The sequence below is a fragment of the Chroicocephalus ridibundus genome, chromosome 20, assembly GCF_963924245.1.
Source record: "Chroicocephalus ridibundus chromosome 20, bChrRid1.1, whole genome shotgun sequence".
NCBI classification, from domain to species: domain Eukaryota; kingdom Metazoa; phylum Chordata; class Aves; order Charadriiformes; family Laridae; genus Chroicocephalus; species Chroicocephalus ridibundus.
Window position 1 is genome coordinate 7,464,213 of NC_086303.1, and position 14,065 is coordinate 7,478,277.

At 45.8% G+C, this 14,065-nt stretch overlaps 1 protein-coding gene across 1 annotated transcript in view; it reads right to left on the bottom strand.

Annotated features, from left to right (window-relative positions):
• Positions 1-1,441: 1,441 nt before the first annotated feature.
• SYT6 (synaptotagmin 6) overlaps positions 1,442-14,065 on the bottom strand; it is a 37,445-nt gene continuing 24,821 nt past the window's right edge. Inside the window, exons 4-7 of the mRNA XM_063356597.1 lie at positions 11,062-11,182; positions 9,601-9,772; positions 8,808-8,958; positions 1,442-3,005 (exon numbers count right to left, since the gene is read on the bottom strand). Of these exons, the coding sequence (XP_063212667.1) occupies positions 2,934-3,005; positions 8,808-8,958; positions 9,601-9,772; positions 11,062-11,182 (516 nt within the window). The 3' untranslated portion in view covers positions 1,442-2,933. The remainder of the gene's footprint in view (positions 3,006-8,807; positions 8,959-9,600; positions 9,773-11,061; positions 11,183-14,065) is intronic.

Consider the following 14,065-nt stretch of genomic DNA (forward strand, 5'->3'; position numbering starts at 1 on the left):
GTGAGCCCCCGGACGCCCGGCCCCCTCTCCCCGGCACCGCAGCCCCGTCAGCAGCCGCCCGGTTCTGAGGGGGGCCGACGGCAGCAGCGTCCCCCCGCCCTGGGCAAGTGACGTTCGCCTTTGCAGTGGGGTTCAATGGGGCACAAGTCCCTCAGTGGCAAACTGCACGGGACATGGACCTGTGGTGGTCCTCCTTATTTTGCATGGTAATAATTTAAACTTCTCTGTGAGTTACTATTATGTGGTTAAGCGCAGCATGGGAAGTGAGAAGGAGCAAGAAAGCAACTTAACTAATCCTGGGATGGCGCTTGTGCCAGGCTCAGCTCCTTTTCAGAGTTATAATCCCCCTCTAGATGAAAGGGAAATATTTGCGCTTGTGCGGTGTATCTCGTTTCCATTAGTGTGACCAATCTTCCCGAGTGGCTGCGCCGAGGCGATGACAAACACACAATGGTTTGATTATCCCCTCACCGAGGGACGTGGCAAAATCTCAGCATTTAAAATATAAGTGTAGGGGGTTGAGCCAGCGAGGCGTGGGTGTTATTCACTAGCATGAGATCCAGTTTTCCAGTAATGCAAGTGACAGCCAGTATTGAGTGGAAATTGATTATCTGTGTGAAGCAAGGATTAAAAATAGAAGCTTTATGTCAAACCCTACGTATGTTTTGACTAAATCCTAGATAACACGAAGAATGGATAAAAGACAGAGATTATACAGAGAACTCCAAAAACCAAGAAGCCAGGATTAAAGAAGAAAAGGATCTGAGTGGGTTAGAGCAATTAATGATTGTCAAGTGCCATCCTCGCATCCAGCCGGGACCGCTGCGGCTTCTCCTGGGTATGTCCCGCGCTGCGGGTGCTTCGATCTGCAAACCCGCACCAGGCGCCTCCAGTTCATGGTGCCCAACACCCCCGGCTCAGTTCAGCTCGGGTCAAGGTCAGGCGGATTGGGGTCAGTTTTTGAACCATCCACGACTGTAAGTGAATTATTTTGAACGGTTAGAAACTCTTTCCCATAACAAGACCTGGAACGCTCCCAGAAAGGATGGGTTGTCCCGAAATGGGGCCTCCTCAGCCATGTCCCTTGGTGGAAGTCTACAGTACTCGTTACGCTGCAAAGCTAATGCAGTTCTACCACCATTTTGTTTCAATGAACTGTAAGTGCTTGACATGTATTTGCTTTCCTCTGTGACTGCTGCTCAGCCATTCCCCAAGGGATGTGCCTGGACTGTCCCAGGAAAACCAAGAACTGCAGAGTTTATGGCCCAACGAGCATCTGCTTCAAATCACGCCGTCTGCCCTTGCAGTGCCTCATACCACGCAAGGGTCTGTTATCATCCCATTTTATAGCATCTGCTGCGAATACTGTAACCGTCTAAAATCGCAAAAGACAAAATTACTGCTTTCACAAGAGGAAGTATTTCACCAGACAAGGCAAGACTTACAAATAAAATAATTTTATTGAGTTTCTGCTTCTATAGCATGTGGCACATAAAGAGAATTAAGACACAAGGTGTGATGAGAAATCATGTATTTGTCCTTCAATGAACAAAGGATTCATCTTACCCAGCAAAACAATGCAAACAAATACCTTTCTCTGCTTGTCATGATGTTCAGGGAAGGCTGATGTTGTGGCCTTTAGGAAAATGGAAACTGAATTTAATCTGAAGATAGTGGCCGATGTATGCGGGTCTGCTACCCTGGTGTGAGGAGAAATGGCTGCCGCACTTGCAAATTTCGTTTTAACTCAAAACCAAAATATTCACATTTACTTAATTTAATTACAGTGGAACAAACAGCACTAATGTATTTATTAGCTCAGAGAAAAATCCCAAATGAGAGAGAGTCCAAAATCCACAGCTGTCTGATAAAGATCGGCTGATTTCGCTGCGTTTGCAAAGCTAATACTTGGGATGTTATAACTTCACTTTTGGCCTCTGCAGCCAAGGACCCAGCAAAGTTTCATTTTTTCAAAACTTGACCTTCCTCCAGGGTTTGGGCCTTAGAAACTTTTTTCATTAAGGAAGTGCTGATAGTTCAAGAAAAACGTTTGGAAGGTTTTTTTCGTATTGGTTTTGTTTCTATATTTCCCTTTACCCTTTTTTTTCACCCTTTATTACTAGGGTGATATAAGAAATAAAGATCTAGCGTTCATGCAAGGATGTCACCTCTTTCTGTAACACCTTTCCCCCTCCATGTCCGAACCCCAGTTGTGGCAACGCAGTTCTCTCCACTCCAGATGTCGTGGTGATGTACGGGGGGAATGAGCAGCAGCTACAGGGGGGTCTTCAGAAACTGCTCATGCAAGTAGCTCTAGGGAGACTTCAAATACAGGGAAAAAACTGGTTTTCCCCCCTGAGGAATCAGCGGCATTTTTTATATATGACAAAAGGGATTTGGGATACACACTGCACAAACTTCTAACAGCTCATGAACACCTCTACGTGAACGGGAAACCTGCTGGGCTTGGGCTGACCACGAGAGCAAAGAGCGGCTCACAGATCAGGAGTCTCTCGCGTCTTTCACTGCTGCTCTTCCAAGTGGGGACAGGCCGGTGCAGATGTCCCCTCTCCTGGCCACCTGTGCTGCCCGGAGACACTCAGAGCATCTTCGCACTTTTCCAGCCTTCATACACACTAAAAACTATTTTACATGTTATTTTACAGACCAAACTTCCAGCTCATGTCTCAGTCCACCTTCTTCCTCTGGAAACAGATCCACACAGTAAAAGCCACAAAAAAAACATCACCTTGGGAAACATATTAGACAAAGACATATTTGACCACTAAACGGGTTTCTGCCTTTACTTACGCGGGAACAACTAGACTGGAAAGTCTCGCTGCTGCCACTGCCACTCAGCAACAACTACTGAGACTGTAGGCCAAGTGCAAAAATAACTTGGTTTAGTCCCATTTTACTCGCCGCTCTCTGTATCACGGTGTGGGTGGTGGTTTAGGCGAGGGACAGGAACCCTGGCTGTCAAAGCTCGCTGCCCGGCCTTGCCACTGGTGGGAGAAAAAAGAACGCAAGTCTAAGCAAACGGGAGAGGTTATTTGAAATTCTTCACACCCCTTCACCGCGTAGCCTGTCTCCGGTTCTCATCTGCTCTGCAGCATGGTTCAGCTTATCGAACGCCTGCATTTAACCACCCAGGAAGAATTACTGAACAATTTACTTTATTGCTTTATAAATCAATTCACAATCGTGAGGACTGCTCACAAAAAAGGGAAAATAAACAGAATCTATATGTGCTATGAAGACAAAGTTTGCTCTCAGTTTAGTTATCTGTTGTTTCCTGGTTTAGTGCTGTTGCCTTTTTCTTTTAGAAATATTGCCTAATTGCAAAATTACTTGAGTCTTTCCAGTCTGATAATTTTACTCCACAGAAGCAATGTCCACAGTGCCAGAGACATTTCTCAAAGCGAAAATCAGATCAGAGAGTCAGTGGATGGAGCAAACATTTTTTTCCATACTTATAGGATCATAAATTATTAGTCATCTTCCTTGGGGACTATTATTGTAATTCAAAACCATTACTTCTCAAGCTTTTGAGTACTTGCCCATCTCACCATCTTGTTTTATTAAATTTAAATGACAAATGACAGACATCTCCCCGAGACAGCAGGAGGCATAGTACTTCCACTGCTTCCTCCTTCCCCCGGATCAATTCCCCCCTCTCCTACACAAGCAGAAACTTTGCTGGCTAACATTAATGCTCTACCATGTATGAATTTCACTTTGGTGGGTGAAAACTCATTTGGCAGCCCCGCAGGGACCCTGGGTGAGGGGGGTGACAGCCGGCCGGTCTGCTGCCCATGGGTCGGGTCTGCCCGTGCAGCACACGGAGCACGTTCGTGTTGGTTTGAAGCCAGCTGGCAGAGGCTGGGCTTTATCATTCCCATCATGAGTGTGTGTCTTGATGGTTACAAAGTAGGGGCAGAGACAGGGTCAAGAATTCAGCCAATTTCCTTCCCCAAAGAGACCAGTCAGTGTAAAGTAACTCAGCGCGCAGATTTGCATCATACAGACTATATTTCAGCAGGGCTGAGCAGAAATTAATGAATGAAGAAGCTGGGAAGCTTGTCCTTCCAAACAGGCTGCCTTAAGGTAAGAAAACAGTTTCTTCTATGTTTCTCATGTCAAATGTGTTTGCTAAGATGCCTAAGGAATTGATAACACATCTTCCCCATGAGAATTACCAATAAAACACCAGGTAAGAAGGAATTACAATAGAAATGGACCTTTGGCAGTCCTTAGCATGCTCCTTGCACTGTTCTGCCTGCAGCTACAGTGACAATGTTTGCTACTCCAAAAAACGTGATGAAAACTCTTCTGAGAGTAGGTTCAAGTGACCAGTGTGCCATGAGGAACCTGGAGATATTTCCCCTTCATTTAATTAGAAAAGTTGAACCATCCATTGTGTAATTAACAGTCAGAAACTAGGAACAGTTCAATGAAAGTCAAACATGCCCAAAAGTCTGGAAAAGGCTGGTTTTGCATATCTTTAAAGATAAATGGTTGTTCTTGATTATGGACATGACTTAGCTCTCAGCAAAGTTATGCATTTTTATCTGTAGAAATGTTTTAAACAAATAAATGGTCCCATGCTGAATGTCAGAGGCACTTGGCAACATCAAAGACCCTTTTCGCATTGCACTGATGATCATAGAATCATAGAATCATAGGGTTGGAAGGGACCTCTGGAGATCATCCAGGCCCACCCTCGGCCAGAGCAGGGTCACCCAGAGCAGGTGGCACAGGAACGCGTCCAGGCGGGTTTGGGATGTCTCCAGAGACAGAGACTCCACCACCTCTCTGGGCAGCCTGTGCCAGGGCTCTGCCACCCTCACAGGAAAGAAGTTCCTCCTCATGTTTAGGTGGAACTTCCCATGCTCAAGTTTGTGCCTGTTGCCCCTTGTCCTGTCCCCGGGCACCACTGAAAAGAGCCTGGCCCCATCCTCCTGACACCCACCCTTTAAGTGTTGATAAGTGTTGATAAGATGCCCCCTCAGCCGTCTTTTTTCCAGACTGAAGAGACCCAAATCCCTCAGCCTTTCTTCATAAGAGGGGTGCTCCAGTCCCCTAGTCATCTTTGTAGCTCCCCTACGATATCAGATCGAGTTTGTCTTTCATAGATAACAGAGAAATTTCCAATTTTCAGAAGTCCCCTTCAAAGTCTGGAAAGATGCACTGTAATTGTATATTTCTTTTTATAGACACATCACTTAACCTGTGTTGAGGAAACGGCCATGGGAAGGCTGAAGCACACCTGAGAGGACAAGGCCACAGCAGCAGGGGCTGAAATACGTGTGCTGAAAAGGTTTGTGATGAAGACAAGAGTTCATTGTCAGAGTAGCTTCAAAATGCAACAGCAAGTGGGATTCTTGTCTTCTGCTCACAAACTCTCCTTCTAAATGACTGTGTGAAGAGGATAGTACTTAGAAGCCTGTAATTAATGATTCATTTGCACATGTTCTCTTTTTAGTGATGATGGTCATTAAAGTGCCATCATTACAGTTTGTTACTCACTGTTGATAAATATGGAGCTACCAAAGACATGGAATGTAAGAGAAGCCAGTTTCCTTAAAGGCTGCGGCAATGAAGGAGGAGAAAGAGCAAAGCTGGCTCACGGAGGAAGGGCCCAAGTGATGCCGCCGACCCCGAAGCGAGGGTTAGCGCAGCAGTGGGTTGGTGGACCAGGCCCGATGCTGCCCAGGGTCCTTGTGCTGGGCAGTCAAGGAACCCTGTCTGGCCCCGGGATCGCAGCCCCAAGGGTGCCAACATCCCTCCGCCCGTCCCGCACTCTGTGGCGGGGAGCTGGGGCCGGCCCGTCCTCCTGGTGCAACACGTCTCTGGTGACGCTTTTCCTGGTAATGTCACCAGAACCTGTGATCCTGAGCTGTAGTCAAAATGTGGTGGAAAGCCCTTTTTTGGCCAGAGCTTTTTCAAGGCATACGAGGCAGGGCAGTACATGTGTAGGCTAGTAAAGGAATTACAGACTGCCCACCCTTTTCTTCACCCATCTGCAGCCCTGAGCTGTGTGGGGACAGGTCAGGACAGACGACTGCGGGCAGATGGCCATGGGCACTGAGCAGCCCAGGGCTGCTGGGTTAACAGCTCCAACCACCCGTTGCTCAATTCTTACATTCAGAAAGACAATTCAACCCTTGCTTTCTTGCTTTCAGTTTAAGATCAAGCACTCAATCAGGAAGGACACTGACGTACAGCAGAGGCCATCACTAATCGCTAGAGCAAACAGAGACGATCATGAGGACCAACTACAAAGGAAACGCTCCATTTGCTGGTGCCCGGCAGCAAACACTCTTGAAGATGAAAAAGATGAAGAAGATGAAGATGAGTGCTCAGGATGCCAGCACAGCCTGAGCTGACGCCCAGGAAGACACAAGGGTGAAAAAGGGATGGAGGGTCAGCAGCTTTTCCCCCGGCGTCTGCACTGGGGGCACAGACCGGGGGAGCCGCGGCCCACGGCGCCTGCACCGAGGGAGATGCCCACCACCCTCGGCCCCCACCCAGCGCATCCCCAGCCTGGTGGCCTCCATGTGCGCAGGGACCCGGAGCTGATGACAGAATACAAAGCCCACATTACTTCTAAAAAATGCACAAATATATATGGAGAAGATGATGCAATTACTTGTAACCAACAAATACCGTTTCCCATTAATTTCTCTCCAGGAGCCTGTGACTTTTCAGTTTGTTTTTTTTTTCTATTTTTCCCGAGCTGCACTAGGGATTTGCAGACAGCAGTACTAAAACTTAAAAGGGCAAATAAATACAGGGACCATTTGCTTGCTGGCTCTGTGCACCAGCTTGTGGCAGAAATACCAGAACAGATGATCAGAGGCTTTTTGTTCTTTTCTTTTAAGCAGAGCTCCTGACCCATGCACTGGGGGTGAAATGATTCACTCAGGGTTTTTTTTCCAAAGTCCTGGGGGCTCGGCAGTGGTTTTCAAAGTATATTTTAGAAGGTGAGTCATCTTACATGCCTGCCTTTGTTTCTCTGAGTTTTGTCACAATAATTATGTCTTTTTTTTTTTTTCCTATTGATTATCAAAAACTTTACAGGAGTCTTTCTTTCAACCTCCCACCTGCATCTGAAAAATAGCATAGTAAAGTCATATAAATTACAAACTGGAGAAGAAACTTCTGCCCCTGGGTCAGACGTGGCAGCTGGTGTCGTGCTGTGAGGTGCTGCGGGTGATACCGACGTTGAGCCAACCCATCAAACGACAGATCACTGAGCGTTTATGTGGAAACTCAGCGGTCGCCGGCCTCAGCCCCCCGTGCAGGGTGAGATGGCATATGTTGCCTGCCCAAACAGCTACGGCTCCCGTGTACAGTGCCAGTGTCTCAGCACGGAAAGGCTAATGAAAGCCTGGTTCTGCTCACCACCCAAAGGCAATATTACCATTATACACAAATTGCACAGCAGTTTAACTCTGTTTTGATTTACACCAGTTCCGCACAGCTGACCTGGGTGGTTATTCCCGAGTGTGAATTTTCAGAATTCCATAATCTGATATATGAATCTCCACTGTGTCTTAAACTAAAATATTAATTGCCAGGTTTTCTCACTGGGTGTAATCGACCTGGGTCCAGGAAGGGAGGATATTCCCTGCTAAACCCTGGCTCCGGACCCTACAGCCACACTTCATCTGCGATCTAGAGCTGCCCACCGAGGGACACGGCAGTAATGAAAAGCGCTGCAGAGCTCTGCGCGGGCTGCTCCTGGCATGGCGGCTGCTTACAAATGCTTGGAGAGGAGAGAAACCCACAGAAGAAGCAGACCTGCCTCTGCGATGGCCGCATCTGAATTTCAGAAACCCGCCCGATGAATACGAGCTGGGATAGCGAGCAGTGAGCACAAACTGCATTCTTGTTAGAGGAAAGAGCAGATGTCAAAGAAACACAGGGTTTGATGCATACTAATTCAGGCTACTGTGCAGGATCACCAAGCCTAGTATCTGCCTTGCAGTAGAGCTCAGTATCTGAACTCCAAGGGGAAAATAAGATGCTTTTTGTCATGTACTTAGTCTGTGACTTTGAGGGAAAATGCCTCCTTAGCCCCAGATACAGCGGGAGGTTTTATTGCCTTTATTATACTATCACTGGCCACAAATGCTGGCTTTCTTTCATACCTGATGTGTCAATAGCATGCGTCCCATTTTGCATATCTCTCTCCTTCAGAATTTATGACCTAAATCAGGCAAAACCCGAAGAGCTCTACAGGAGCGTGAGAAAATGGACTGCAAGGAGGAAGAAAAATGCTAGAGACGGTCAATATGGTACCCAGGCATTTCAGCCCTATTTTATCATCTGGGGCTGCATCAAGTGAATCTCTTTCTCTGGAGATGCTTAGAGCAATTACATTTGTTCTATTTATTCTCCCTCAAAGGCTTGGAGATGAGTCAACAGAAAAATCTTTTAGGATGAAAAAATTGAAACTTGAAATAGGCGATATCCCTGGACAATTTGTTCTGCAATCAGAACAGCATTCTCTTTCCTTACTGCTCTCAATCTCTAATTTTAAAAAAAAAAAAAAAAAAGAAAAACACCAATACAGTAACAGTCACATCTGTAAATACAGTCCCTTTCATTCTTGCTTGCAAGTCAAGGAGCTATTTCGAGACAATACAGAGATGCGTGTTTTCTAGAGTTCATTTCTGGTGAGAAAATTCCCTCAGCTCTTGTCAGAAAATCCCAAGCGAGAGCAGAAGCTCTCTGAAAGCCTTGAACCAGCTCACTCATGCACAGCGCATGCATTAAAAGGAAAGAATAACTCCACACACCTCTTTGAAAGACTTCTTTACCTCCACTAATGGATGCCAGTGCGCGATGGGCTTGCGGGGGTACGCCAGCATCTCGTTCCAGTGGTCTCTGCCCAGTCCTTCAGCATTGACCCCCACACGGCAAACACCAATAATCTCGTTGTGACCCACTCTGAAGAACAACAGACAAGCAACACGATTATCTCTGGCTCAGACTACCCGCGCACATCAAACTGAGACGTCTGACCCCACGTTATCGGGGTGCCACAAGGCACGGTGCGAGTCACCAAGGGCTGTCGTAGCTGCACCACGACAGTCAGATCTTCTCTGCTACTGTCAGCGCACGCAGCCCCCAGCACAGCGCAGCACTGCCATGGCCAGAAATAATTATAACAAATTTGAAATTATTTGAACTGTAGATCGGTCCAGATACAGAATCTGGAAGGATGTGTGATGTAGTGGTGTACAGCCAGAATAAGTACAAGTTCAGTAATGGATAATTCATACACCAATTGCTGCTCAGCGTGAGACCATTTGCTTCCTAAAACAGGTCAATGTTTTGCAGGACAAACAAATAGCGAAGGGGAGCACAGTACTCAAGAACATGCCATAAAGCAAAGGACCAGCTTTAACCATACTTCTTACTATTCTAGCAGGTAGTTGTCCATAACCATAAATATCAATGACACTTTGACAATAAATCACTAGAGACAGGTTGATGTCACCGAGCTGTGCAAGGAAAATGGCAATTGAGCAGGAAAACCTGCCCCAACGGGATGTTTTCCCCTCCAGCTCTCCAGAGCCTCCCACCTACCGGTCATAATCCATGACGGAGATAAGCAGACTGACTTGATCCATGTTCTCTGGGGGAATGTCAAAGATTATTGCTTCATTGTAAGTGGGATTAAGTGTGTTTTTCTTTATGGTGGTTTTCTTCTTTTTCAGTCTTCGCCCATCACAGAGCAAAGACACTTTGACATACGGATCTGGAGAGGAAAAGATAGGAAAAGGCCTTCTGGTTTTGGAGGTTTATTTTGTTACCATCGCAAGATAGAAACAGCATTACCAAAGGATGGACTGTAAATTGCCATGAGCCAAGGGCATCCCTCAAACGTACTTTTAGAAAAAGGGATGTCTGTGTACCAGTTGAATCCACCATTTCTCACACCGGTGTGAGTGCTGACATGAGGTTCAGGCACTGCAGAAACAGCACTGCAGACTTCTTGGAAGGGAAAATCAGCAGTTTCCCTCAGTTTATCTGTGATAAGGGTTTGCAAGTGTAAGAAGGCCCATCTCAAACCAAGAGCCAGTATTCATCAGAAGATGATAATGGGCACTGGGCTTACATTAATTACGTGGCCACAGAGAGCAAACCCACTGGCTGATCGTGGCAGAATGCCCTCAACTTACAAACAGCTCCTGTTTGCTGTAACGGCTGCCCGGGCGATTTCAGTGCATTGTCAAGTAACAGCAAACGTGCAATGTACTATTGCAGAAATGCTGAGCTGGCTTCATCTGAAGTCTCCATTCCCAGATATTTCATACGGCATCAAGCTGCAACTGAGTAGAAATGTTTTCTGCAAAGATCTTTTACTGTTTTGTTACTGCCTTTTATACAAGTCATCAATGAAATTCAGATACCATGATGTTGAGCTCTGGAAAAGAAACTGCTTTTTATGTTGAAATCCAGCATTTATGCATGCTGCATTTGCAAGCCAACTCTTTGGAACTGGGAATGCATCCAGTCTTCAGGTGACTTTGGTCCTAATGTTCAAGTGCTGGCCACTGTACAGAGGAACGCACATTCACCTGGGATTTACCCACGGGAAGGCCCACGATCCTTTCCTAATCTTGGGGTGAAATGATTGATTCTGGCTGTAGTGGGTTATCTGATGGAAAACTCCCTACTCTCATAAAACGGCTAGGGTCAGAATCTGCAACAGACCTGAAGCGTACAACCCAAGAGATGGATCAGAGCTTTGACCCTGCAAACCTTCGGGGGGATGGGAGACTGCTGGCAGCCTTGAACGGTACATCCTGTACCGTTGTACCGAAGGATGTAATCACCTTCCCCGGACTGATGCCCTTGGGAATGGGTTTAAAAGATGAGTCTACTTTTGAAATTTTGTTCATACTAAATATATGGACAAAGCTTTGTCAGATGTTTCCATGATGATAGAGCTTTGGCATCAAGAGGTGTATGCCCACTATCCATTGGAGGGAGGAGGAAGAAGTGTGGGTGCAACGGGGTCCTTCCCAGCCACTGAGCACCTACCTGAGTAACCAGTGATATCCATAGCTTTGAGATTCCTGCATTTGATGACTGTTAAGGTGAGGCGACCTGCAGTTGGCAAATAACAAAGGGAAAACATGATCTCGCCCAGGTCCACGCTTTCCTTTAATAAAAGAGAGAACACATTACATTGGACACGTGCAAGAACCAGCTGGGCTCCCTCCGCCCTCCACCACAGTGCTCTGCGCAGGATTCGTGCAGCACTCACACAGAAACAGGCTTTTCTCTATTCTCTCATTTTCAAGTGAATGACACTTTGCTATGTGACAGTGTTTCCCCTGTATCCCAATATTATTTGGCTAAAAATGAATATAGGGAACAGGAAAAAATATGTGTCCAAATGTTACCGCTTCAAATCATAGTTAAGGATAATCTTCCACTGCCTCAGTGGAGAGTGTGCTCCCTGTTGCAACATTACAGCTAATGCATTCCTCTCTCTCTGCTCCGTTGCTTATGCTGAAGTGAAGTGATATCTAACACCAAATGGAGGCCATTAAGGAAATTATATTAGTATCAAGTTTTGCTTGAATGTACAGTATATATCTTCTAGTGCCAAGTGTGTGACACTAACATCTATTTCCTCAAATGGAGGAACGTAATACACAGAGTGAGAGCACAGAAAGCGAGACCTTAACGTGCAGCGGTGCCACAACTCTCTGGCTGTACACTGCAACAAATCCAACAAGTGACTTTCTAGTGCAGCCGGTGCCATCGCTTCAGTAATAGAGGTTCAGCGACTTTGCTGGTGCCTAACATTTCGGCAGAGAATGCAGACATCTCTGAAAGACACGGTGCTTTTCTCTGGAGTTGAGCACGCATCACTGGGCCGTACAGACCAGGGGGTCACAGCTTTAAAACAGAAGAGAACCGTGAAGGGCCTCATTTAGTAGCAATTGACCTTTTAGGTTGTGACATGCTTACCACCCTCCGGACCACCAACCGCTTTGAGATGCCTTCAAAGACCTAACAAAGAGTATGAGGTATGTATATGTACACAAATAGTGAATTAACCAGCAGATGGCACCCAGAAACGTTTGGTAGTTTCTGGATTACACAGAGGCCAATACAATTTACTCTTTTAGCGCCCCATAAAATAACTTTTACACTTCACTCTTTGCACCTCTTGTACATGCAGCCTAATCTACTACACCTTCTAGAAGTCCATTCTGTCATTGCCTTGCTCGTGGGAATTTGGGAAAAAAAATAAACAAACCAAAAATATTATTTAAAGTAGAAAGCGTTATCATCTGAAGTCAGCAGTAGTATTTCCAAACACCTTCCAAAAATGGATTAAAAAAATAAATAAATCCTATTTTGTACATACAGATCCCACATCTGTAGAGCAAACCACCCGTTTATTTTTGGAAACAGAGTGTTTGATTCATTTCAATGTGATATAATGATCTGCTGAAAAGAAATTCTAACCGTTCGTAGTAGAGTGATGGAACTAGAAAGGCAAGTAAATGCATTAGGCACTTAAAGCTTTGCTAAGTGTTAGGAGAATAGATCTTGTTGATGGATGAGATTTTTGCCAAATTATTTCCTTCTCGTTCTCTGGTATGGCAAAGATTAGATATTTATTCCACTTAAGATGTGCAGAATACTAATGAATGTTATATAAAAGTCTTGATTCTTGACAAGACTTCACTTGACTAACAAATAAATTGAAAATCTTCTCAAGCATAGAGTGTACAAAAGAGAGAGTGGCAGCCAAATGTTTTCTGGACAGAACTATGTATGACTAGACTTGTAAGTATCTAAATAAACATTGCCTCAGAAGGTGCTATTTGCTGGTAATACTCTCAGCCACTCTGAGTTCCCACTCTGATCTCTTGCTCACCCTAACGAACCACTGGCATCTTAAACAGCTTTCCTTCCAGCGCGACAGAACGAGCTCGAGCCACAACCTCATTGTCGGTGGCCAGTGATGAAACATGTGGAAACACTTACTGACTCATTATTCCTCTACCTTCACTACCTCTGGATGTGCCTCCAGGAGCTGAATTTCTTGCCTCACAAAATATTACTAAAGGTACCTCATTAAGGTACCAGGATCATCTTCACCACACACGAAAGTGTTTTCAGAGCTCCTGCAGCTTCTGATCCTTGGCTGCATTTCAGTAACGGCACCTCAGCATCATGGGTGCCCCTGGTCGGGCTGCTGTCTTGGGGGTAGAGCAGCAACGAACGACACTGAGCACTCCGAAACCTTTGGCAGTTTTACCCTGGTGTCTCCTGCACCCCGAGAGCTGAGCTGAGCCGCGGTTCTTGCTGCCTGACTCCAATGTGGCCAGTTTTCAGAGGTCAGGGAGCTCGGTATTTTATGGAGCCTCATTCATTTACAGCGTCTTGAAATGACCACTCAAAACCCGTGTGCCCAAAATTACTATTTGCTTTTTAAAACGTGGCACTTCTTGTTATCTTCAAAGGTATTCTTCCTCTTTTAAGATGAATTGCTTCACATAACAAAGAGCCTGAATAAGTGACTCTGCACTGAGGAGGCACTTTGTAACGAGCGTCTGGAACCTGCTGCAAACACTGGCACTGCACCAGAGCTAAGCCGGAGGGTGGGATTGTACCTTGTCACCTAAGTGTCTCCAGCTCCAATCAGGCACTGCATGTACCAGTCTTAGCAACAGACTTTATGACAATAGAAAAGAATTTGAAATAAATATTCTTAAACTATGATTAGAAATGGTTGCTCTATTCCCAAAGAAAAGGCATCTCGCTGTGTGCCGGCTGCAGTGGATGCTATATCTGCTGCGCAGTGCAACAGCCTTTGGCATTCAGTCGACACGCTGGGCTGGGTCTGTTCTTTCATACGCTCTTCGGTCCGTGTTGGCTTGGGAGGGACAAGGGCAGGAAACCTTGGACACAGATGTGAGAAGAGAGCAGCCGTATATGAGATCGTGAGAGCACTCTGTGGGCATCATCTCATCTTCTATTCCTCTCCTTGCACTGAGAGAACTTGTTCAGGGTATAAAAC